Source organism: Chiroxiphia lanceolata, chromosome 1 (assembly GCF_009829145.1).
Source record: "Chiroxiphia lanceolata isolate bChiLan1 chromosome 1, bChiLan1.pri, whole genome shotgun sequence".
Classification (NCBI taxonomy): domain Eukaryota; kingdom Metazoa; phylum Chordata; class Aves; order Passeriformes; family Pipridae; genus Chiroxiphia; species Chiroxiphia lanceolata.
Window position 1 is genome coordinate 14,673,408 of NC_045637.1, and position 27,508 is coordinate 14,700,915.

The 27,508-nt window shown below is 40.4% G+C and overlaps 1 protein-coding gene across 4 annotated transcripts in view; it reads left to right on the forward strand.

The window, feature by feature from the left end:
• Positions 1-27,508, forward strand: part of SAMD12 (sterile alpha motif domain containing 12) — a 190,990-nt gene that overhangs the window by 107,856 nt on the left and 55,626 nt on the right. Inside the window, exon 5 of one of the 4 annotated variants that reach the window (XM_032678173.1) lies at positions 4,576-4,595. The exons of the other annotated variants lie outside the window; for them this stretch is intronic. Coding sequence (XP_032534064.1) covers positions 4,576-4,580 — 5 coding nt within the window. The 3' untranslated portion in view covers positions 4,581-4,595. Of the gene's footprint in view, positions 1-4,575; positions 4,596-27,508 lie in introns of those variants that run through there. 4 annotated transcript variants of the gene reach the window in all.

Genomic DNA, 27,508 nt, shown 5'->3' on the forward strand with positions numbered 1-27,508 from the left:
TAATATAAAGATGTTTATGTTAAGCTAATTATACCTTGGCTTTTTGTTTTCTGCTGCTGAATGAAATAATGTAGAAGGATTATTTTTTTTCCTTTTCCCCAAAGAGTGGAACATTTGACCACAATTGCTATTTTTTACATTAGATAGCGCACCTTACTGTCTATTACCACAAGTGATTTATTAGTACATAGGGCACACTGAGGAACAGTGTCTGACTAACCAATGAGACACAGTAATCACACCGTGCAATGCCCACAGAATGAAATTGTTTGATATTTAATATTAACCCAAACTGCAAAATAAGACTTAAAACAAACAAACAAAAATCTTCAAAAAAGAAAAGCCCAAAAGAAAACAGAAACCAGGGAATTGCTGGGATAAATTTTCTTCTTACAGGAAATCTGTGCTGAGCAGAGCGTCCAAAGCAAGGGAAGAGCTGCTTGTGCCCTTTTGCATTCTGCTGTTCCCAGCTGTCCTGCTTCCTCTGACTGTCTCTCTGCACATATGTGCCACCCACCTAAGGAAACAAATAGAAACGACTGGTCCCAGTGTGGCGCTTCAATCCTTCAAGTTGATTCTGACCAGGAAGATTTGTTTTGTATAATAATAGCTTATTCACACACCTAAGACCTTTGCTTCTCTCAATGTGGAGGGCACACACTCACCTGCTGGCACAGGAGCCCTGTCATCCACTGAGCTCCGTTTAGTCAGATGCTGAGCACCTTTCATCTGAGAAAAAAGGATCTTTAACAGCCACTGCTAAAGACATTTCTGACTAGAATAACGTATTAACAGCAGGAATGAAATAGTTAATTCATTTTTCCAACTATAATTTTTTTCTTTGTAGAACTGATTTGACACAGTCTAGCAGGGTGCTGTTACTGAAAAATTGAAGCACCAGGTGTGATTAAATAAGATCACACGTTTCATTCCCTCTTTAATTTCACATCATCCTTCAGCAGCTGTATCCCTTTGCTTTCTGAGAGTTGGAGAACACATTGCTTTTGCAGCAGGTAGGTTGCTGCATTGGTAGCGTGCATCACTGGGCTGTTGTCAATCAGATCTATTTGTGCACACAAATTATTTATTGTTTGATGGACCAAACTTATTAATCTGTTTATTTTTCAAGAATAGAAAATACAGAGTGTATTTGGGTAATGGAGACAAACCTAGCCTGGCTCCTCAGTATTTCCAGAGGTTCATGTATGCAGCAGAACACGTTTCCACTTCAAAGAGAGTAAAAAAAGTAAAGACAGTTTGGACTTGGGATCTTCTTTCAGTTCTTACAAAGCATGGCTCTATAGGATCTGATGAAGTCACCTGCTTTGCTGAGAGTCTGTGGCCTGCCACAGACACAAAGAGTGTGAACCACTGCCCTCCTGGACACTCTTGGACAGTATTACTGGCACAGTGCACAGACCTGTCCCTTGTCCCTTTGCTGCTGGGTCAGAAAGGTAGCACTGAGGCCACAATGGCTATTTACAGTTAGAACATGATACCACAAAAAGAAAACAATTGGGTTTTAGCTGTCCTTTGCTTTAGAATAGTGTTCCTATGTAAAACTGAATTGGACTCCTGCTGGTAGTTATTCCAGGCAATTCCACCTCCAAACTTTGGCTGGCTCACTTGTCATGCAAAAGCAGCTCCAACTAAAAAAAGATCTATATTTTTATTTTTTTCAGAGGAAGAGGGGGTTTGTTCACAATACTTTGACACTGTTATCTGCAGTAAAAAGGTTGTGCAGAAGTGACAGTGCCTTGGTCTCTGCCATAATTAATCCAAGGAACAGAAGTCTGTGCACCAGTATATGATCTGATGAATTGCTATGCTGTGGTGTAAGCTCCAAGGCATACAGGTCCTGGGAACATGGGTTTGGGGGTTTCTGAACAGGTCTGCTGCTGTAGCTTTGGCTCTGTGTTCTCCTCCTGCACCTCTGGTGCCGCTCTCTGTTGATTTCCTGCTGCACTCAGTGGTGATATTTATACAACTATGGTGTTCATGACACAATGTGCTAACCCTTCTCAGCAATTTTGAGCAGCATTTGGCTGTTGCCTATTTATATATGCAAGTATGCAGCAGCCTTGCCTGTTCTCCAGCACCCTTAGCCCCCTGTGTAAACCAGCCAGTTTTGCTTACTGAGGACTTGTCAAAAATGCATCCATCAAAATTGAACAGATGAACTAAACAAGGGAAAGGGTACCTAATACCCTAGCTCTTTCATTCGTAAGCAAACGGGGTCTTATTTGCTGTGGCATCATTCCCACATAAAAGAAAAAAGATGCCAGGGGAGGGTGACAGAAGAATTTTGGAGGTTCTAGGGATGCATCTGGGCCTGCATTTCAGTATAAATAATGCCTATGAACACCTGTCTCTTCTTAAATTTAATCTTGGAAGCAGCATTGGGACCAGCTCATTTGATGTCTCCTTTTTTTTAAAATTGAGCTCTGTAGATAAAACTGGCTGCCTGTAATGCAGGAGTGTCCTTAAAAGTGAGCTGACATTTATGCAAACATGACTTAATTCATGCAGGGGAAGATACTCTTTGATCTGTGAGAGAACAAAAATTAAAACTCGAAAGGAAATATTTTTTTCTTTACATTAGTAGACCGGTCTTCATGGAGATGGAGAAAGCTGCTCTGACCTTTTCCCCCTGTGTGATAGAGACTGATCATCACTGTTTCATCCTAAGTGACGAAGAGGATGGAACTAACTAACTGTGCCAGTTTCTGTGTAATTATTGCCGTATGCAATGGGCTGTGCTTATGTAGTGACTCTGAGTTGTCTGAGATTTACTGGTGTTAACACAAACATTATTATTTGTTAACTGGTGTTCACATATACACAAAGGAAGTGTTTCTAAAGGTGAAATTATATTTTCAGTAATTGTTTCTTATTATGCTGGGGAATTTTTAAAATTATTTTTTGAGGTCACAATGAAGGGTTTAGGAGATCTTTCAGATTGTAAAAGTTACCCAATAATGTCAACCTAAATTCTTAAAAAGGCCAGTGTTGACCCCCTTCAGAAATAATGAGGTTTAAAAGGAACCCACATTTTACTACGGATGTTTTGGGAGGTGGGGTCTGTAGACTATTCTTGGTTTGAGGCTGAAGCATTAAAGCTTTTATAAAACCAAAGTAGACATTTTCATGCCATTCTTTGTTGTGTAGAACTGTTGCTTTAAGGGAAATGGTAGATTAATATTGGGAAAGTTGGCAGTAGCCCTTACTCCTCCTGCCAATGCAAAGCAGGGTGTTATTTTCCCTACTGCTTTCTCCATATCCCTTCTTTTCTTTAGGCAAATGAACTTCGCTTTCTAACTCAAAAGAACAAATGCTTTTGCTATCAGTTTTGCTTTTCCAGCAAGATCCTTTAATGCGGCTCTTTCTCTCCACACGCAAAGCAGCCTTTGCTCACACCTGCTGTGTGATAGGATCCTTCTCCCTGAGGAGGGCACAACATCTGTTTTGTTTCCTCCATGGAGAAAGAGAGAGACATTCTCAAGAAATTCTCCTCCTTTCCTGCTTGCTAACAACAAAAGAGGTTTTAAAACATTTGGTGTTTCTGGAGAGAGGAAAAAACAGTAGAGTGCTAGACAGGAAAAAAACAGCCATGGAAAAATAAATTGAACATAATTTGAACTATAATTAAAAGTCTTAAAAAGAAGTCAAACTGCCAAGTTGGAAAGAAAAATGTGCATCGTGAAATAAAGTACCTTTATGGAAGGATGTACTTGGGGTTACAGTGCAGGACTACCGTGCAGGACATGTTGCCTCTACTTCTGCTCTGAGCTTCTCGTGATACCAGACCAGAAACTTAACCCTTATTTGCCTTGATATGTAAAATTTGGTGGTATTGTGAGTCTTGGTATTTCAGAGTGCTTGAAAGCACAAGGAGATGATAGAAGTTGCTTAAATAGAAGTGGCTGTGCCATTGCAGTGATGGCAGCTTTTTGTTTATGACAGTAAAAAGAGTTTATATCCTTTAAAGTATGGGAAGCATTGTGAAATGGTGTATAACTGCATCCCCAGGGAATCAGTTTGTTGTTAGCATAGTGTAACCTGCAGCTTCAGTAAGGGGCCTTCTTCAGAAGGAGTTAAAAGGTAAAGAGGCTGATGCACAGAACTTCACAGAGAAAGACTTTGTGCTCGGCCGCTGACGCCGTCTGTGCACATTGCACAGAGTTTGAAAGCAGCAGATTTTGTTGCATACAATCCGCTTGCTGGTTAGAAGCCAGACTGAAACCAAAGGCTCTGAGCTGTCTGTTTGTGGTCTGGATGGGGGAAGATTTCACATCTGTGAGGGTGCTGCTTCTACTGTGGCATACAATAAGATATGTGATCAGTGGGAGATATGGCACTCCTGGTGCTGCCTGAAAAATCCACATGTGCAACTTTAAGCTACTAAATAAGCATTGCAACTTACCAGTGCTCCCATTTGTGATATGGTTAGAGCTGGTGTCATACAGATGACTGGTTCCGTCATTCATAAATTCTTAAACCTATGTGAATAAATTCAAATATTTATGTCTTTTAAAGGTGATCAACAACTCTTCAAACTCTCTTTTATGTTTACAGTTTAATAGTTCAGCCACTTTGACAATATTACCAATTTGAACTCAGCAAATCTGGATTTTGTGAGTCAAATGAAAAGTCTGTAGCATGCTGTGACTTCCTTCTGCAGTACCAATCAAAATAAATCAGATATATTCTCTTCTGTTCTCAGTACTGGTATCAAAACTCCAAGTCAGTGTGGAAATGTGCTAAGAATCCGCAAGCTATACTGCCACCAGTTCTGTCCCCCTGCAGTGCTCATTGTGATATCCATATGCATTTCCCAAACCTACCATTCACTTCCATTGTTAGCTCTGTTTGTTACTAGAGGAAACCACCACACTTCCACCATCACCATCCACGTGTCCATCGGGAGGACAGTACAACTTGTGGATAAATGAGAAATAACTGGGGAGCAGAAGCACCTGAAAAGAAGTAACAACCAAAGAAACCCTGACTGCTGGAAACAGAAGATTCAGAACTTAACATTGGTTGAGTTGCAGCAGAAGTAACGAAGTGTGAAATGTGCTTTTCCCAACCGGTACACCATGCTGCTTTAATTTACAGAATATATAATTACGTAACATTAACATTCTGATACATCAATCTTCAACAAAAATTGAAATGAAAACAGAAAAATCCATGAATCTATTTTTAAGACAGTTACTGTATAGCAGTGGATAAGAATACAAACATAAATAATTTTCATCATTTTAAGATTATGTCTTTAAGATCCTCTGATTTTGTGCCCTGGTAAATATTTGCATGCTGGTGCAAACCAACTTAGTTTAGTAAACCTTGACTAAACACTTGTGGAAATCCTTCCATCATACTTCAAACTGTATCTGAGTCCTGTGAGCATAAGACCAGGGATCTGCTTAGAGAACTGCTTTTGAACTTCAGGGATAAACTACATTTGAGGTTGGTTTTCCCAGTCAGACCATGGTCCATTCAGACCAACATTCAGACTTCGGCAGTGGCCCAAATGAGCTGGTTCAGCAGATGCACAGTGCTATAGCAATTACAATGAAAAGCACCACATCCCATCACTCCAGTCATCTGTGTTAACCACCGTTGTTAGGAGAAGCCTGTTTATTTCATTTGCAAAGAAATGACAAATGTTTACTATTAATGGTTCCCACTACATGATTACAGAGGAAGAGGAGAGAGCCCTTTCCTAATCCGCAGGCAAATTTCTCTTCTGAGACACTGTTAGGTCCCAAATTGTCCCAGTGTTCTTGTGGTGTAGTCCAAGTATCTTTTATTTAAACTATTTTTAAGAAAATCCACTGAGTCTGGGTTGCTCAGAAGACTCTTGGTGGTCTCTGTTGTCATTTGCTTCTGTGTAGCTCAGGCCAGAATTAAACAGATTATTAAAATCAGATTGGATGGCTTAGGAAACATGCCCACTAACAGGCAAGTCTCCCCATCACAAACCTGCCACAAGGGCAAATGAATGGCCAGGTAACTCACTTTCCAAGGTAAGTCAACCTCTCCTTCTCCTTAGATATGATGCTTCCTCTTAGGGTCAGTTTAGGAGGCTAGGAATTACATTGTTTGGGGTTCTTTTTTCGCTCATACCTTACAGGTTTTTTTTCACTGAAGAATAAGTAAGTCTCCAGGCCTTGGGATTTTTTGTGGGTTTTTGGTTATTTTCTGGTTTGGGTTGCTGTTTGCTCTCCATCTCCTGCCCCTCCCCTCTCCTGCCCCAGAAGATGTGCTTTAAAATTCAGATTCACTTTTGTCTTTCTGCTACTTGATAATGATTTATACTCAGCCCATAGACAACCTAGGGGATACACAGTGCATATGCGCAGCCTGGTTGGGTCAAGAGATGACCTTTCTGAGTTCCTGTCTCCAGAGGAAGCAGAATTGTTTAGTCTCTGCAATGCTAACAGGGCGGTGCTGAGAGACAAACTAATTTTGGTAGCTTCATGCAGAAAAAAAGCCCCTCTGAAACTTAATGACCTTCTGTAGGGGAAAAAGGCTTTAGGCATGAAGATACAAGCAGAAATCAACAAGGCTGTCATCTGGGAGAGAATACAGAAAAAAAAAAACCAACTGAAATAAACTGTATGTTCAAGTTAACCAAAAGTTATTATTTTGACATAGAAGCACAGTTGACAGAGTAGGTAAGGTACAACATACCACATTACTGTATTTAAAATGCAGCTCTTCATCCTTCACAAGGAATGAAGCAGGATTTTTATTAATTAATGCCTAATGGCTAGATATGTTGCATGTACATCTGATATGGTTTGAAGCTGGCTCCCTGCCAAGTCTCCAAACCTTACCACAAGAAGTGTCGTTCCCCCCCACAAAACCTCAGGGAGAAGAGGGAGAAAAAACAACTAAGAAAAACCAAAACGAGAGAGAGACAGCTAAAGTGATATATATAAATATATTTACACTTATGTTACAATTATATACAATTGAAATATATACAATTTCACAAGGGAAAGGGAAGGGGGAAGGGAAAAGGAACAAAACCAAAATAAAATATATATATATATCCCAATTAGTAGCCCAATATCTATCCACTAAAAGAGTTAGCAAAGAAATATCTCACTACTCTCCTTGGGACAACCGAGAGTCGCTCTGGAATGATCGCCGGCAACCTCCACCTCCCAAGGTCAACAAGGCCTTACCAGGCCTCCCTCCCCAACCCGACAGACTCAACAGCAGGGAACCTGCACCTCCAAGCCGCCGGAAGGAAAGAGAGCGAAGGCCTTCCCTCCTTTCTTCTTATAGTCTGGCTTACGTAAAAATCATAGGGAATACGGGGTAAATCTGGACCCTTCCTTGGCTACAAACTGGTCACCAAGGAAGGCCCAGCCCAAACCACCTCAACATCATTAAACGCATTGAATCGATGCAGCACTAAATTCTCAGAATCATGAAGTGGTGTATTGTATGCAGGGGGAAACTGGGGAGCATAGCAGGAAATGGTATTGAATTTGAGGAAGAGGGATACGTTTCTGATAGGAACAAGAAACACATGTTACTGAGATTGTTCTGAGGAAGATCGCCAGACTTGTACGCTTTTGTGGGTATAATACTTAAAGAGGTGGACTTTTTAGAACAGCTATTCTAAAACTGTTTAAAATATTTTTATGAGCAAATAGTTTTCTTGCATGTACAAATTATGCCAGCACTCATATGAGAGTCAATGACAGTGTGTCACGGGGATATTTGGGAACAGAATTGTTCCCTCTCACCTTGGACCACAGTTTCTTAGGGAAAAACATATGGAAAACATATCTAAGTTTCACAGATCATGTAGTCCATCCCTTTGCACTAAAACAACATCAGTGCATAGAATTTGTAGTGCTATCTGGAAAGTGGATAGAGTTATTTTTAGTTGGCAATATTAATGGTTTGATAGCATATCACAAATGTCAATTATACAATGACCTATCATAATACTAAATGGACATATCATGTAGCAGCCTTGTAGTTGCTGAAGGACATGATAATGACATGGTAACTTACTCAAATTAATTTGTATGTCATCAGCTCCTGGCCACGCACTTTGGTGGTGACCAAGATAAATAAGTTCATTCTTACAGTGATGGCAAGGCTGCAGATCTTCAAGAGTACAAGCCTGTGTACTGATCCTGAGTGTTTGATTCGGTGACATTGTTCCTGTACCACTGGAGGGACTCCGATATTGGAAGCTGTCTTAATGCAGAGATTGGGATATTGTGCCAAAACCATGACTCAGAGAATGAGTTTCTGTGGGACTTCTCTAGCTGGTATTCCACATTAGACAGGTGGTGCGAGGTCTCGCTGAAGCTCCCACTGTGCAAAAAGCTGACAGATGCTTTGGACTGACACAACAATAATACCGGCTTCTTATGATACATGTACCAGAGGAATTCAACATATCCCTGACCTAGCTCAAGTCTTTCTATGTTCCATTTAAGGAATATTGACAAAACGGGCCACGCTATCACTCAAGTCATTAGTATATAACCTATAAAAGGACCTGGACAAAAAGAATAAATAGAGGGAAAACTCTAAACCAAACCTATTTTCTGCTCCTATGCTTCCACTTGCTGGTTATGCAGAAGCAGTAAACAAGCCCTATTCCCAGAGCTGTGCTGACAGCACTGATGATGGTGGTGCACAAATTAGGAGGTAAACAAAAAAGCCGTGTTAATTTCAAGCTCCATTAGAAACACAGGCAGTAAAAAAAAAAAAAATCAATGTCTCCCAAACAGAAAAGGTCAAAATTGGTAGGGAAAGAAAGTTGGTTTTCTGGTAGGTGCAAGACTTTTTAATTATTATTTATTTTAAATTGGGTGTAAGCAAGAAGAAGCTACTGGTCAGTGTCACATTAATGACTAATACATTGAAAATAAACAACTAGCAAAAATTGTTTTTAAAGAAAAATATGCTCATCTTTGGCTCAGGTCATTCTTGTATTCAAAGGCTGGTTTCTATTTTAAATTTTGCCTGTAGGTTCTGTGGATATTTGGTTACATTTATAATCTTGGCATGACACATTTGAGGGATCATTCTTTTGAAAAGTGTAATCATCAGATTTCACTGTTTTCTCTTGGCATAGCCTATTCTTGGATTCAAATCCTTGGGGCCTGCTAGTTTAAATTTTAGGTTTTGTTGTGCATCCAGATTAAGTCTGGAAATACACGTATGTCATTTTGTTATCAAGTTGTCTAGCAGAGGATGACAGGAAGAACAAATACTGCTTTATATGTTTTCATTTTATGGTAGTGTGTCACCTTCAACTCCACTCACATTAAATGTTTATCACTTCATGTGTTCTTTGCTTTGCATATTAAACTAAGTTTCACATGGCCATGTTAAATTATGTATGGAGATGGAGTTTTGCGGTATGGTGTTGGGAACCAGTTTTTCAAATGTGAATACATGTGCAAAGACCTTGGCATATAAATACCAAAGAGTGTGACCTTATAGAGCAAAGTTACTCTCTGTCTAGGTGTTTGAGGAGCCACAGATTTTCAGAAAATTATTATTCTTACGCTTATTAATTATAGAACCGCTATAGTTATATGTATTTAGGGCAATCTCTTTTGATCAAGAGCAATGTTGGAAACAAGGCTGTTAATGCTGCTTCATTCTGCAGCACCATCTTGTCACAGCATTTTACTTACGCTTGTGGGTGTTAATCCCTGTGTAGTAGGCAATATTCCCTTCTACAGAATATGAGCAAGATGCAGAGACTTCAAAGACCATGTTTCATGTACAAAAACGTATTTGTGTGATATTTAGATTGTTTTTAAACAATCTTCCACAAAAGTACAATCAATATTTCTGTAGCAGAGTCAGGATCTCAGTGGTAGAGAGCACAGATAACTTCCCAGCTCAACACATTTCCTTCCAAAAAACTGAATCTCCTCACTGTCTCTTCATCTCATCCCTAAGACACAGCTTGCTCTTCTAATTATCATTCCCTTCAGTGAACATTAGCATACTTGTTAAATTGGCCATTTGTGTCCCTGAACTCCCCTGCCTGTCCAGTGACTCACTCGGACCTGCATTTTGCACGCCCTGGGGAAGCATGGAACAAGTTATCCCCATACTTTCAGCTCCTGGTCCTAAAACTGATTAGTATCAAGTTCAGTCCTCCCTATTGCTTCATTAACTGTAATTGTGAGAAGAAAAGAGGCTTTTAAAGAGGAAGATGTCTAAAAGGATGTGTTCTCTCCTATGGATTATTTCAACATCTTTGTTTTCTTTTGTTTTCACAACTTACCAGTTGCCTTTTTCCTCCCTGACTGTGATGTCCTGCCAACCTTACCTGCGCTGCCTGCCTCATATTTCTTAACATAATCACCACCAAAGGAGACTTACTCTCTCTGGCAGTGCTGTAATTAAGGCATGAAGGTAGCATATAGAAGTTCATCCATCCATAGTTGCACTGCGAGTATATTGCTAAGAGCAGTCAAGTCTTGTTTGTCCAGGAAAGTAAGCAGCAGTGATTTGAGGATATGTAGAAACCTGAGATGTTGAGTACCAGCTTTTAAAAGTTTCCCTGTTTACTTTCATGTTTGTTTTAGCTCTCTAGATTAATGATCGCCCGTTTAGAGAATGTGACATTTGTACTTGTTTCCGAAAATGATGTGCTTGTTGCTCTAGAGGAGACAATCTTGTGTTCCATCAAAACTTCAGTTACAGAGAGCTTCCCATCCACCAGTCTGAGGCCAAATACTGCCCTTTGGAATCATGAAAAGCTAACATCAGTGAGTCTTGGGTCTGGCTAGCTGGTTTTTATGTCTGTCTGAAAATAAATTATGAACATCGTGTTGAAAAAGACGTTGTGAAACTACCTTTGTGACATCTGAGTAGTAATGACTTCAGTGCAGCTTGAGGGCATGCAAAGTGCTCACCGTTTACTACCACAGTGAATTCTTTCACAAGGCCTTCCTCTCTTGCAGCGCAATTAATTTTACATTTCATTTACTGACATTGGCATGCACTTAGCTTTATAATATTAGTTAAAATTGGTTTATGATGTCAGTCTTATTTTTAGCACACTAAAAGCAGAGGAATAATTGAAGTGTGCTATTGTACAATTTAGGGGTTGTGGTGGACTTGGAGAGATGACGATGTGCCATTCCTGCTTCAGCTGGCCTAGAGGGAATGACTCTTCCCTTTACCATTTCATTGTAATCTTTCTGAGGATACCTCAGAATGACAGCTTGTGCCTCATAGTTTAAGTTAAGGTCCCAAAATAACTTCTGATGTACCTCAGAAGTTTAAAAATTAAGTCTCAGCAATATACACCAATAAAATTTTAATCTGAAAGGCAGTTGAAGTTCAGTACATTGTTTATTTTGTTTTAGTTCTTTTTTTCAGTTCAAAGTTGTCTCTTAGAACTTAAGTTGTAAGTTGTATCTTGTATGTTAATACCAATAAGTTGGCTTTATAGACTGCCACAGGGTACTCTGCTGGTCAAGCTAAAAATCTTTACTAGGTTGTGGTGTTGTATTCTAGTGAAGTCTGAGTAGTAACTTTCCAAGATGAAATGGAATTAAAAAGTATTTTGTCTGGAGTTTTGTTGCTTGCTTTACACGTTGCCTCCTGAAATACTAGTGCTTTGGTTCTCCAATGTTTGTTTTTCTAATGAAAGTAATTTTTAGCTTTTCTATAAAGAAATGAATGCATTAGAAGGTCAGTCGAGTACTGATTAAAATCTGGTTTGGGGCTCACACTGACTTTCACAACCTTTCTTAAATCTTGTGATGGCCTGGAGAAAGGAGCATTCATAAATGTTTCCGAGCCGGAGTGATATCTCATCAGGAGTTTGAAGAACACTCTGAGACATCTATGCGTGAAAGGCATCCTATTTTGACTTGCCTTCAGGGAAAATAATGTGTGTAGATCATAAGGTTGGCTCCGTCTTTGGAGTTTATGGAACATTTGCCACTGTGTTTGCTTTTCCCCATGAGGTAGAGCAACCACCAGGAAGCTTTGAAACTCTGTGTATTAGGATGCACAACACACAGAGCTCAAGGAACAGCAAGACCTTCATCAGCCAAACAAGTCAGTCCATGTGCTGACCTGACCTTACTCTCGCTTTTTCTGTTAGAAGAGCAGGTTATTTGCCAGAGTCATTATGAACTCTCACTGTGAAACATAGTTTTTCTGCTGTGCTCATATCTAAAAGCTATCTACTTTTATTGCTGACCTCATCTGAAATATTTCAGGCTAATGAAACAATATGATTGTTTTTATCTCCAAAGTATTTCATTTCTACTGATGAATGCCATACAGAAGAATTCAAATCTAAATCTGAGTGGTTATCTCTGCTAAGCTGCTTTTAAAAAATGAATTGGCTTGGTGAAGGGCTGGCAAACACAAGCTGAACATTTCGTGAGGATCGCTGATTGTGAAGTTTTGTTAAACTGTGCTTTTTCCAAGCATGTACAAAAATAGCAACTTTGGGAATCATGAAGCTGAGTCTTTTTCACAACTGACACTATTATGAGACTGCAGGTAGCATTCTTTTTCCCTTTGAAAGCTGAACATCATCTTGGAAGTGTGAGGGAGAAGTAACTTGATACTTAATGTGACCGATTGCTCAAGAAATATGTACTATTTGCTGTTTTAAGCATTAGCCAGCAATTAGGGTTTTCATTAATGAGGTTGTTAACAAAGATATGATACAGTCTTTTCATCCTGTTACACATGTAACTCAAATAAGTGAAGATTTCAAATATTTAGAGGCCAGTATTAATCTTTATAAACCTGCTTCTGTGATGCCTGTCAGCACAAGCAAAGTGAGCTTCTGCAATCTTTGGGAGACTGCCACCCAGAGAGATTGGGAATCGTTTTTAGGCCTGATTCTTGTGTACATATTAAACTTAAGCTTCTTCTCCTTTGTTTCAGCCGTTCTTAAGCTCCCTCTCTCCCTGGCAGCTTCATGGACTTTTCCCCCACCACATGAGGTCATTCCCCATCACTGCAATTTCACCTGTGTCTAAATGATGGTATCACCTATGCTCTTCCTTGGGAAGAGCTCCCTATCACAAAGTCACCCCATGGTCTCCTTCAGATCCCACCTGATGACTGTACCTTGCTGGCTGAAAGCTTGCCAGTGTTTGAGCTACTGAAGTGTGCTGACTACTTGCTGTCTTGCGGACCGGTGGCTCACTGTTTCCATGTGTCTCTGCATCTGCTCTGTTTGTTTTGTCTTTGGGTATGTCTGTACTGCCTTCTGTAGCATGTCATGGAGAAACATAACCCAGCCAGGGAACTCAGAGGAGTCTACCTATAGGAAGAAAAGCTTTGTGCTCTGCTGCTGTAGCTCCTTTTCTTGAGCCAGCTCATTTAAACTTGGATCACTATACTGTACATTACACTCTAGTGCACAGACTTTCTGTTTATTTTACATTGGGAATGCACTTTACATGAGAAGTAGGGGGATGTTTTCATTATTAATAGATAAATATGTTTTCACATGAATTAGAAAGCCGTATATTTGTATGAATTGCAGAGATGGCTTATAATGACAGGACAAAACACAGAATCATAGAATAACAGGTTGGAAGAGACCCCAAGGATCATCTGGACCAACCTTTCTTGGCAAAAGCATGGTCTAGACAAGATGACCCAGCACCCTGTCTGGCTGAATCTTAAATGTGTCCAATGTTGGGGAATTCACTGCTTCCCTGGGGAGATTATTCCAATGGCTGATTGTTCTCATATTGTTCCTTTTGTGTCCAGTCAGAATTTCTGCAGGAGTAATATGTATCCATTACCTCTCCCCTTTCCCCTGTAGCTCCTTGTAAAAAGGTAGCCACCTTACAAAGGTACATCGCCTTTGTAGCCACTCTTTAAATACTGGAACATGATGATAAGGTATGACCTGAGCTTTCTTTTCTCAAGACTGAACAAACTCAGTTCTCTCAGCTTTTCCTTTTTTGTGGCCCCTCTCTGGACCCTGTCCAACCTGTCCACACCTTTTCTGTATAGGTGTTACTGAAAGTGAATGCAGTATTCCAGGTGTCCTGAAAAGCACTGAGTAGGGCAGGGTATAACTTCTTTATCTCCGCTGGGGATGCACACGTTCATGCAGGTTGTCATTCTGTGGGCTTTCTTTACCCAGTAGCACACTATTCACTCATATTAAGCTTGTTGTCCACTAGGACCACCAGGTCCCTTTCCACAGAGCTGCTTCCCAGCCAGGTAGATCCCAGCCTGTGCTGCACTCCTGGATTCTGTTTTTCCAGGTGCAAGACCTTAGACCTGTTCTTGTTTAACTTCATAATGTTCTTGTTAGCCCACTATTCCAGCCTATGCAGTCCTTCTGCAGGCTGGCTCTTTTTTTCACTGGTGTTCTTCTTGTGCTCCATCTGATTTGTCTTCCCAGGCTTCAGATTAGCTCAGTTGGTTAGAGCTTGGTGATAATAACACCATGGTTGTGAGTTTGATCCCCACGATTCATTCACTTAAGACTTGGACTTGATGATCCTTGTGGGTCCCTTCCAACTCAGAATATTCTGTGGTACTCTTCTGTGATATTTTAAGTGTAGGCTCCCAGCCTCTCTTGCGTTTCTTTCAATAATACGTTTATTAAGAGTATCAAGTAAGAATTTTAATTTATCCTCTGATTTTCCTGCCCAAAGACCATTACAGGACGATCTCTTAAGGAAACTGCTGGTTTGGCATTTCTCTGTCTCTTGAGTGTTTTGATAAATGTATTATTTTATAGAACATTTATACTTTTTTCTCCTTGATGCTGTTCCCATTGGACCTAAGAAATGCCTAACTGCTCTGCGACATTGATTCTTCATATTAGCTGGCTAGAAAAGTGAAGAGGAGGGACAGAATGCAAAAACTTGATATTTGAAGATATTTTCCTTCTCTTTTAGCTATTGTTTTTCATTGCTGTTGAACCTGCCACCCTGACTGAGAATGGCTGCATATCTGTGGTAGAAGGCAGTGGCTGTCCTGAGAGCTTGCCTACTAACCAAGACAAATGGTAGGAAGCATCACCTGAGGCTTGCTCCTTGGAAGATGAGGATTAGAGGCACCAAGCCAGATGGTTTAGGTGCTGGGACCAGAACAGAATGGCAGCTAGAGGTTCCTCCAACTTCCATTCCTGAGAAAATCCTCCTCTTGATTGTTTTCAAAACCCCATCAGCAAAACCAATTCTCTGAGAGTCCATATGGGTAGAAGCAAAAGCAGTGCTAAGCTTGGTGGTTTTTACCTCTGTGCCACTTTCAGGAGACACTAAAGAGACCTCCCAGCCTTTTTCATCCAACATATCTGCTGAAAACCAGAGGAAGATGTGATTTATTAGCTAGGGTCAGGATGGATAGCATCATAAATCTTCTCTAGACAGCAACAATTTAAGTTGCCAGGACTTTCTCCATTGCTACATGGAGTCCATGCGACTCTGACCAGATTTGACTGGCTTATTTTGCTAAATGAGGGTGTTGAAATGACCGTCTGGATTTTATTAATAAGTGTATAAATCTGAACTATAAGGGGAAAGAAGATGAACTGGTGCTAGTATATCTGTGACATATACTTAATAATAAACTTAAAACTCTTATACAGCGTGATACAAATTACTTGCTCTACTGCGCCAGTTCTGCCACAGCTACACATTTCATTTTTGTGATATGCTCTGCGACCGCTCCACTAGTAAGTGCTGAGAAGGGAGAGAAATAGATAGATAGATGCATCTGGTATTTATAGAGGACTGTTTTAATGGTGCTAAAAAACTGATGTGCTCAGCGTTCCTTGCAGCTGCAGTTGCGTTCGTGTCAGTAATCCTATCAGGAGGGTTGCTGGTTTCCAGAGTAATTAGAACCCTGAAGCAAATAAACAGCAAATGAATTCTCTTCTTTTGAAGCTATCTTCTTTTTTTCCCTCTTTTAAATAGCCCTTCTCTGGTATAATTATGTACCAGTCATTATAACATTAAAATAATTTAAGTGAATGAATGCTATTTTGTTGTTGTTGTTCATTGCTAATTATTATGAACTAATTGTAATTTAGGATAGTCTTCTAAAAATCTCATTTCATTACAGAATGGCTACTGACTTAAATTGCTTGCCTCCTTGATCCCAGGGAGAGGCAGGAGCTCCAGGTTGGATTCATCTAAGCTGGGCTGGCGGCTTGCAGCACATGTGGGTGGAGCACAGGTTGTTGCTCAAAGCCTTTTTGATAAACTCCTGCCCTTCTAGTGCTTAAGCCATAGGTTAAATATAAATTCACAATACTGTATGCTTGCCACCAGGGAAGCGATGACAGAGATACTGCATGATAATATAGGGAGGTAATAGCCCTCCTGTGTGGCTTTTTGTGACTTTGTCTAGGATAATACATTGAGCCCGTGCACTCGTTCCTGAAAAGATACTGGCAGGAGTTCAGAGGACAGTAACACCCATGCAGTCGTCTGGGGAGAGTCTGACTCTAAACAGTGGTACCTTCACCATTTATCTGGGTTATTAGTTTTGCAACATTTGTGACTTTTTGTCAGATGTTTTTAATTTGTGCTCAGGTATGCTGAGTTACAGTGTATAGGCACTGGGTCATCATTGTGTAAACTCTGTAGTCTGGTTTGCATTTTTGGCTCTTGTTTTCAAATGGGTTTCAAGATTAAAAAATAGAATAATAAGGATCAGTTACAGCTGCATAAGCAAATATATATTAATTGATGTTTCCTGGTAATGAGGTAGGAGAATGAAAAGCCCACCCCACCTCTCAGATCCCAGCTTGAGTTTTTAAGATTGGCTGTTAGAAGAAAATGTCTTTGTACTCACAAATTGCGTACATTCAGCCAAGAGTTACTAGCACATAATAAACATGGAAACATCTAGTGACGCTTTCTTTAATGGACTCATTCTTTAGACTAGAACCACAGCTTTTACAGCTCAGATTCTTAAAATGCCTTTTATAATGTTGTTTCTTAAATAGACTTCTATTGTCCTGTAATGGCAATTCTCTTCTACCAAGAGGACCAAGACATCGCAGTGCTCTGGCTGTAACCTGGCCTGCAGAAATACCTGAGAAGGATGATGTGGAGATACTAGAGCTTCAGAGGGTTCAAATATTTCTATTTGACTCAAAGTGGAGTTCAGGAGATACTTCTATAGCACCGGCTGTGCTCAGGACTTCCCTTCTTTCCTCACCCCTCCTGCAGTTATTTTTGGGTGAGAGAGATTTATAGCAACAGAGCAAATTGCCGTGTTAAATCTGAGCTCAACTTTCAAATCAGTCATCACCAAGCAGGGCCATATATACCCAAATACATAGGGGAAAGATAAGCCAATGCATCTGTGATAGAGCTCATAAAATCCTCTAAGGAGAATTATGACGTTGAGAGTTATGACTACTTTATGCTTGAATGAAAGCATCTACTTGTAGGTTTGAGGGACGCAACCTCCTACACAGTGACTTCATTCTTTAGGGTGATTTACCTTAAGTTTCCTCAGTGTTTCCATGTTTTGGATTGGAGCTCATGCATGCTGAATTATAGTGTGTAGACCTTGGGTCATCTTTTTCTGAACTCTGTATTTTATCATGCCTTTTTTACCTCTTGGCTTTGAAAGGCATCTCCTGAGAAAAGAATGTGGTTTTGTGCTTGTGACACATCTCAGGGGCTATTTAGATAATGGTTTCTTGACAAGGATGTGCTTATGGGGTTTTTTACTGTCTTTTTATTCCACTTGTGATAAATTTGTGCTGTATAACAGTGAAAATAAACCCCCCATAGTTTCTTTTGAAATGAACTTAGGAGTGTACCATCCAAATGCCTCATGCTGTCAGAGAAACCCTTAACACCTACAGTTGCACACACTTCTGCTGATCCAGGAGTTTTTAAGCAAGGAAAGCCAGATATGCTTCATAGATGTGTATCAGCCCCAAAAGGAAGAGGGAATACATTTAGAGAAAAAAATTCTCTTTCAAGGAAAAAAATTAAATTACTGCAGAAGGTCTTAAAATCTTGCAGTGGTCTGCCAGGCAGCAAATCCTGGAAAGATATCTGATCACAAATGGCACTGATATGTCTGGTACAGGTTTCTGAGTGATATTTCAGTGAGCTAGATAGAAGTGAAGATAGAAGTGAAGCAGAGGTAAAGAATCTAATCATTCAAAAAACACACAGTCACACAACATTATCTCTCTTCTGAGAGAAAATGAACATAGCAGTTCGCTTAGACTCTTGACAAGCATGAGAAACTAGTTTCCTAGTTCAGAAAAAAGTTAACAATATAGAAAAAGATGCTCTTAATAATTTTTACTCTCAACAACACATTAAAATTTGAACAATTCAGATACAATTAATGGGACAAATAAATAAAAAAAAATAGCCAGACTATGATACTGTTCTCCTTGCAATTATTTCTTAATGCTAAATAAACACACTGGTAAAGAAATTGTAGTTATTGCACAGTACTAGAAAGAGCAGTATGATAGCCAGTGCCAGGTAAGCCCTCAGTGAATAAAACAGTTATTTATTGCATTGTGCAATGCTGCATTCTGACAGTGTATAAAAGGAGTGAATTTCAGTGGTGATGTAGATTCAGTAAAAGACCATCGTGCCAACCTGTTCCGGATTGGTTTTTGGAAGATGGACAAAGGAGAGGGGAGGGATAGCAATGCCTATCACAAATAAAAAAAGGCAATGAAATGCGACCCTCTTTTAATTAAAGGCTCCCGCAAAGTAATTTCCCCCTTTAACTTGTGATAATATGGTTTTGGCAGGAAGAGTAATGTGAACAAAACACTCTTCCTTATAAGCAAAAGCAAGGAGGGCAGGCAAATTGCATTCGGTAGCAATTTGCTGGGGAATTTGTCATTTGTTTTTGAAGAGCGCTTGGAAATGGACAGCGGGAGCGGGGTGTTTTGCTTGTGCCTTGTGAATGGCAGCAGCAGTGGGGTCTGAAAAGCTTTTAGAGGAGTCAGGGGATAGTTTCCCATGGGAAATTATCGAAAATACCTGTCAGTTTTAATGGCAGCTCATCATTCCAAAAGGAGACTAATGTGCTCTGTGGAAGTATATTTTATCAGCTCTAAGTCCTCTTTGTGGTAACATAAAATAGGGTAAATATAGTTAAGGCAGTGAAATCTTATAAACGTCACTCCAGCCTGGGAAATTTAAAGAAAGAGTTACAAAGGTTCCCTCTGGATATATGAACAGGGTGTAAATAAGTACAAAATAATACAAAAATTATCTTTTTCCCCTATTTTGATAATGTCCCATACATTAATCCCTTGTTATCTGCCCATTTATGATCAGACTGAACCAATACGCCTTTTTTCATTTCCCAGCCTGACAGTGTTTTCCTTGTGAAAGGACCTGTTAAGGATATATTGCCAGAATAGATGGGGACCTTTCTTTTCCCCCAATGGTTAGTTACACTTTATCTGTGTCCTTAAAGGTTTTAGAGGAGTGCACCATTCTTTTACATGGGATGTGAGAAAATATACAGCTGATGCAACTTAATTAGTATATCATGTCTGTCATTGTAGGGTCTGCTGTGTACTGTGCCCCAGGAAGGGTTTTTTATAAAGGTGAAGTGCAGCATCCTGTTGAGCAGAGGCTGAATGACCCTGAAGTGGGTCTGCAATTAGTGAGCAATAGCCAGGAGAAATTGTGCTGCATCTAGCACACAATGCAGTGCTTTCCAGCCAGAAGAGACACATGTACAGTGCTAGGGAACAGCTGACAGCAAGCCTTTCTGGAAGAACAAGCTGTAACACAGAAAAACTTAATCAGTGCTGTCCTCCCTCTTTCCTGCTCTGTATGTCTTTATTTCTGCCTTGTGCATCTGCTGCTTCTATTGAAGACATTATTTTAGACATTAATGTCTAAAACAGGAATCCTACAGAGGACTTTTGCAATATGACGGGTTTAGGGGAAGGCACAGGCTTTAGGAAATGGCCAGAGGTCAGAGATGCAATAGTTGTTTTTACTGGCAATCTATTAAAACTAGAGGGAACTGGAAATGTAAAGACATGAAGAAAGGCTAAATGCCATGCTGGCACCAAATTTTACTATCATAATTATAATGGTAGGGTTACGTTCAGTGTGATAGACTACCTTGAAATAAGTGACAACAGAGTCCTTCCCTTTGATCTGCTGATCCATTTTGGCCATTTTCTTGAGTAATCTTGCCATTAAAAAAAAAAAAAAAATTAAAACTGCTGCTCTTAATCCAGCGATTCCAAAGCAGGTGAGTTGCTGTCACTGGGTTTGTTCTCCAGCCAGGTCAGAGAAGCAGCACACGCTTGCACATGAAAAGCAGGGGAGAGGAAGGCTGGTTCTTACAGCAGCTGTAATAAGGCACCTCATCTTTCTGAGCCACAGCTCTAACAGTAATTAAACAGTGGATGTGTCTCACAGTAGTACCAGCTGGGGCTTTCTCTAACACTCTGGATAGATTTTCAGTGCAGAATTAGCTTGAGATACTCTTCTCTAGCATAGCTCAAGCAAGAGTGGTCCTAGTGCAGACAAGACCTGAGGTGCTTGGGTCCATGTTCTAACTTCTGGGGTCACATAAATGTGTGCTCCTATAAATGCTCAGATAACCCTGATGGAAGGTACACATCACTATCTAGGTGTTTGCATGTGTTGCAAGCTGATGGTAGAGATTTTGTTACATTTTAAGGGACTGCTGCAGTTCTGGGAGGCTGCTTCCAGAGGACACCCAGTCATACTGCCAGACTGAACTGGGAAACAGCTGTTAAGGCAGAGGCTGATGGAGTTTTGTAGACATTCTCTCTCTCCCCAGTCCTCCAAATGCATGCAGTCTGACAGTGAGGTGGCTGCATGTTTGATGGAGAGCAAACCAACCCTGAAGAACCTCTTCAAGCAACAGTTCCTGCTGCTTGCAGTGCTGCCCTGAGACTGGTGATCCCTTTGTGAATCATTAATACCGATCCACAATACTCAGCGGGGAGGTGTGGGGGGGGTGGGCAGGGGCTGTGGTTCTGTTGCATCAAGACATATTCTGACCCTCCTTCCCTTTCAAGGAGAGAGAGGACAGGCAGCATCTGAACCTTCTTCCCATTTGTTGCCTGTAGCTCTTTCACCCTACTGCTGCAGCTGGACTTCTGGCCTGGTGCCCTTGATTTATGAGTTGTCTGTCCATCAGAAGCCATTACCTGATTCAGTATTACCATGTCCATCAGCTGGCATCTCCCACGGTTTCTCCACTTTTAAGGACATTTGGCTTGCATCTGTATTTGGGAAAGGTATTTCTGTTCTGCCTTCTGTTCATATTTGAAATGTTCCTGAGGCTGCTTCTCCTCACAGGTCCGCTGGTTCTTCTAACAGGGGCAGAGGCATTTCTGACCATCTATCAGAAATACCAGAGTAGCAAGGCAGAGGATATCTTCTCCACCTGAACATCATCTTGCACATTCTAAAAGTCCTTTTAATAGAAGATCTTCCCTTTTATTTTATTTAATGAGCCTCATTGCACCTCATTTGTTCAGCTTTTTGTGAGCCACCATATGGCACCAATGGAAACCTGGTGAAAATGTATTTATCATCTCACAAGATGTATATAAAGATGTCAAACACACAAAATTAAAAGCATTTTCTTTAAGATATATTCTTACCAATTAGTCATTTGGAGCCCTAGACTAAGTCTTATCGGCTGTCTGGCAGGGCATGTCTTGAAGATATATGTCATGAGTCAGAATGAGATATAAAGGAAGTGTACCAGTAGTGCTATTTCAGGTATCACAAACGAATTCTGTGTTCTTTAAGATTTTGAGTGAAATGTCTCATTCTTATCACTTAGGAAAATCTCTCTTTGCATAGAGTAGCAAACGACGCAATGGAGAAGTGTTTCTTTCCTTGGTACTGGAAGTGTGTGGCCGTGACATAGTACAGCCTGGGTTTTTCCCACCAAACTTACATTATACGCCTGAAGTTGAGAGACAAGAAACCTCTTTTAAGCCACCAATTCAGATAGGCTTCCAGAGGGCAGTTCAAATTTGAGGCAGTATTCTTCCTCCAGTGAATATAAAGTAATCAGGTTCTAAACTTATGAAGGCATTTATTTAAATGCTTTCAGTTTGTTGGGATGAAGTGAGCCATCTAGCTCTGCAGCCTGGCTGAATTTGGCTTCCGGGGAGTGAAGAGTTATGTGGAGAAGCCAGGCAGAGCTCTCTATAGGAGAGAGCTTGCTCCACAGCTCTCACTTTATGAAAATGTTTGATACTACTACGCGTTTGCCTGAGACTTAGGTCAGTTGTTTCTCTGGTTAAACACTCTTCGTAAAAGTCAATTACATCATTAATTGTCCAGTCATTAAATAAGGAAACTAACATCTATTTTTTGTTTCCTTTACTGTGAATGTTACATAAATTCATCTGTGAGTCCAGGCTTGGAATGGGTCTAATCAGCATCCGTTTTCAAGTGCTGTGCACCTACTACCATAGACATGCCTAGGACAGCAGCAAGATCCCCATCACAATGTTCCACCTAACACAGCAGTGGGAATATTTAGTATAATGGCTCCATTGTTTAGATGTTTCTGTAGCTTTTTAATGTCATCTGGTACAGGCTGCTACAGCTTATCCTCCCCAACTTCTTGCAAGTTCCTAACTCCTCTCTTGGAACTCTTGCAGCAGTGTGGAAAACTCATATACTGAGTTGGCCACTATAAAGACTAATGACTACCAAAGCATTAGGGGATTTGTGTTCTGAAACATTCATTGTTCACATTAGCATTCTTTGCATCATGCAAGTATGTTCTGACCTTCTACCTGCACACAAGCTTGTTCATGTTCCATTTGGAGTATGGAATTGTAGTGTTTCTAGTCCATGTTTCCACCTTACTCTGAGAGACAGTACTGCCAAAAGCAGAAGAACCTGTACTTTTTGAAAAGTGGCACCTCTTGCATTTGAGCTTTCAGGAATTGCTGCAAAAATTCCAGCTCTGTTTCCAGACAAACCTGCTGCATGTGTAGGGTACCAGTGTGGGAATGGTGTGTGCTGGATTTGGCCTCCTCAAAAATCTATGCCAAAACACTTGCTGTGGGACTGACCTCATTTTGGGTCTGGTGGATCCAACTCTACCACTCCAGTAGTAGAGTTGCTTACCCATATAAAGCAGGAGCTCTGTCAATTCGGTTTGCTCCCCAAAGGTCCTCTGTATCCTGTTCCTGAGGCAGACAGGGTGGATCAGCTGCAAGTTCTGTCTGTGGAGAAACAGGTGTAGGTCTCTTCCCAGAGGAAGGCTGGGCAGTTCAGTGGTTCCCTCCATCTGTGGAGGGCTCTGTCAGGTGGTGGGGATGAGAGATGGGCAAGTGGGCAGAAGGAGGAATGAGATAACCCTAGGGCAGGTCACCAGACAGCACAGACCTCATCATCATGTGGGCCTCTTTTTGCACACTTAGAAGACAAATAGGCAAAAGGTCCTTCCTTGTATATTTAGCAATTGTTTGCTGGTGATAAGAGGACATTTCAGGGAGGGGAGTGCTTTCCTGTACCCATCCCCCTCATACCAAAGCCCTCACTATGACTTTAGTAACAACTATTCACCATTAGAGAGTACCTTTTCTCTTTGGTGATGTTATTTATTTAGCGCAGTCTTCAATTAAAAGCAAACCAGGGAAAATAGGGGGTGGTTGCCTAGTAACCAATTGCCTTGGGATCTGGAAGCATACAGCAGAATTAAGGGTTAATTTTTGCAGGTGAATATAGAAATGTCCAGGGATGTGGGTGGTGGAGGTTGTAAGCTAAAAAGATCTAGGACACGGTTCAGAGAAGTATAGTTCCCACTGGGTTCTCTCTCCAAATAGCTACACAAGATGAACGGTGTTTGTTTAGTCAGAATCTATGATGATGGAAATTTAGAGAGAACACAAACAAGATCACTGAGGGTGCTTCCTTGTGTGTGATATTTACATAATTTGCCACAGTGTTGCAAGGTCTTCTATCTCTGCATCTCCTTCAGAGTTCAAAGCTTGCCTTAAATAAGCAGCTGCACATGGCCACATAGTCTACAAAAAATAGTGACTGCTTTTGTACACATGTTCCCTGGGGTAGCCTGGTTTCTACAAGGTACCCTCAGGCATCAAAGGTTCAGCATTAAATACTTTAAGGTTTTTGAGAGACCCAAAACCTGCAAAGAGCTTCTGGTAGCTTTGCATCTCTGAAAATTCAGCAGCAACTGTGCTCAAAACTTCCTAGTCTGCCTTATCAGGTGCATATTTTCCTTTCTTTAATGTATTTTATGTAGTTTTAGTATAAGATAAATAGAGAAGAAAGATGGTTTGTGTGACAGTGCATGCTACTCATGAAAATATCCTTGACATATGCTTCTAAACAATCTTGAACCAAAGAGCATGAATCCAGTGAGTTGCCTTTTGGGATACCTGTGTTTCCACCCCCAGTAAAGAGAACTGCAGTGAAGGATGCAAGAACAAAGCAAATCAGACATGAGGGTACCTAAGTTTGCTTCAGCTTGGACTCTCTTTTACAGTGTCATCAAAAAGTATGAAACTCCTCTGCAGATCTGCACACTGATTCCTTGTGAAAGCAATCACGAGGCATCCTGTGAAATCCTTCTTTGCACATTAACTGGTACATGTGTTCTGTGTGCAATATGCACTGGTTATTTTCTATCTGAATATTAGAGCCTTCTTTTTCTTACTGGTGAAAGCAGAGGAGGAAATTAATCCTTTCCACATGGTGTTGTTATTTCTTTGCACTTATTTGTATTAAGACAGCATTTCAGAAGCCCTCCTTGTGGTCCAGCACCTCGCTGCACTTGGTGCTTTATGAATATGGACTGCAAAGACTGCAGAAGATTGCATGCTGACTATGTCAGAAAACAGCAGGTAAATGCAACAAATAGATATGGGAGAAAAATAAGACACTAGGTCTCTCTTAAAGTAAACCAGAATCCAAACAAATCTATCAATTTTTTTGTAGACATCATGCTAAAGGGAAGTCTTTCTAGTTTTCTTCTAAGATTTTTCAATATGACAGTAAGGAGTAGCCTCACAGGTGTTTTGAACAAACTCTGCCCAAAAGTGGAAGCCTCTTGGGATAAAATCTGATTGTCTTTGGAGATTTTTCTGACTGGTAGTAGAGGCAGGTGTCCCTGGCAGAGTTAGGATCAATAGCTCAGTAACAAATAAGAAATGATGGGTAAAGATGGGCTCCGCTCAGAGAGACCTTGAGTGTCTTCTGACATTTCGGAGTCTACTGTTGCAAATACGAATCCATTATCATCAAAGCAAGGAAACAAAAAATAGTCTCCATGGCAGCATTTTGAATGGAGCCAAAGCAGGACCAGGAGAATCTGTGAAGGGTTACAACTCACAGTTGATGGACTCTACTTCTCAAGATAGCCATGAGCTTAGACAAATTTCCATTTGGAAATGAAAAATATTATAAGCGTAAGAGGGAAATACTACCAAGACTTAAATATGTTTTTTATCTGTACAAGATTACCCAAATCCTTGGTAGAGCACTGTTTGAACTGTTACATTTTAAACTGATGACTGGATTGTTGTGCACCAAATTTGACATCCTTTGGGCCAGGTACAGGTACCTAAAGACATCCTAATGCTACCAGCTTTGTATTAGGTGCACCTTGGAGAAGAGGAATGTATGTGTTTGGATATTTTTCAGTGTTTAGTACTAAAATCCTTTGAAATATAAATTAAAATACTGTATCCCTTCACTCTTGTTCCTACTCAGAAAAGGATGTGTGCCGGGCTTCCGTGCAGGATCCCGCTTACACCTAAACCACCCCTCTGTGCAGAAGCATTTTCCTATTGGACTTCTGTATTTTGTGTTGGGATTTACCCATGGCAAAGTATTTCCCTATTTCCTCATTTCTAGTAATTGAGCTTTATAAGTAATCAGTTTGTTCCTGAGCAAGGAAGCAACTTTGTTGGTGAGCATACAAACTCCAAGCACAAGGTGTGCTCAATGCTGTTTATGTAGGACCTACAGGCAATAAGTTTTTTTAATTAAATTACTTCGACCTAGAATGAGGTTTAATTAAATACCATATTAAACAGACTTAAACAAAAAGGCATTTAGTAAACCACTATGCAAATTTAAAGGTAATTAAAATTTGAAATCTGTTGACTTTACATTATCTCTTTAATTGATGTTAAATGTGAACAGATCAAATACCCTTTTTTATTGTGTTTCTTTACTCTGTGCAAGCTAAGATTGCTAATGATTCCTTTGAGTTATTTCTCTATCTGTCTGATCTGTTGGATTCATCATTAGAGTGGGTGTCTTTGGGGTTGGTAGTTATTGGTTTGGATGCACCAAAGAAGTCTTGCATAATACAGAGGTGACAGGGCACTCATTAGAGAAAATAAGCTAAAATATTAACAAGACAATAATTAAGAAAGGGCTTCTAACCAGAAATGTTGACTACTGGCTTTCCTAGTTGGGCCGAAAAGAGAGGCTCAAATGTAAAGAGGACATGAAATCAATAAAATAGAAAAATTACCTCCAAGAGTTTGTAGAGTTGGAACTGGATCAACTCCAGTAGAGCAGGACTGTGTTCAGTGCACCAAGAGAGCTGACTAACTTAATCTTTGAGACTAAGGTCAAGAAAACACTGAGCAATATTCATCATTTTCTAGCCAAGAATGACTGACCTGTGCTCTGAGTGATAAATGATCAGTATGCTGATGTTGAGAGCATTTAATAAATGCCTGCAGTTTAGGCAAAATGGCCGCAAATATTGAGAAAGCTGGTTCTGCTCTTTGAACCAGCAGATAAAATGAATGGTGAAGGGAGGCCCTCTGCACCCAAACCTCACTGGGAATCAAAAACGAGCAGGACGTGCAGGACCAGTCTGTGTCTGCCTCTGCAAAACCCAAGGTTTAGCAAAACCAACATGTTTCTGTACTGGTGACATCTGTTACTACCACTCCTGCTCTGCAGCAGCTGATCAGCACCTGTGGATCAGCATTTATGAAGGAGCTGAGGATTATGTGCTCAATATCTTTTCAATATATCCTGCTGCAAACTCCACTGATTTCCAGGGCAACCTCCGGAGAGCAATCCAAATGTTCAGAAAGCTGCCAGCTCTCCCTCTGGTTGTCCTTCCCATTGTTATCTCCTGCTCCCCTGCCTGGCCCCCCTTACCTTGGGAATTGATCCATCCCCAACCACCTCAAGAAATTATTGTGGTGTTTGCTTTCAGAGTTGCAGTCTGTGTCTCAGAAAATCATAAAATACCCACAGCCAGTTGAACAGGCCAGATTTAAGATGACCTGCAGAAATCTGGAGAGAACAGAATATAACCAAAGATAAAAATGACAATTAAACTCCTATTTTCTGAAAAAGAAAAACCATGTGAAAACGATGGGCTCTCCCATTTACCCTCCAGATTACAAAGTAACAGAAATCAGTTCTTATTGTATTGAGTCCTTAAAAAAGATCTGCCTTTCTCAGCATATTTATAAATTAGTCTGACTTTGAAATTGTGGCATGTGGATGGTTTCAGAGGTGAA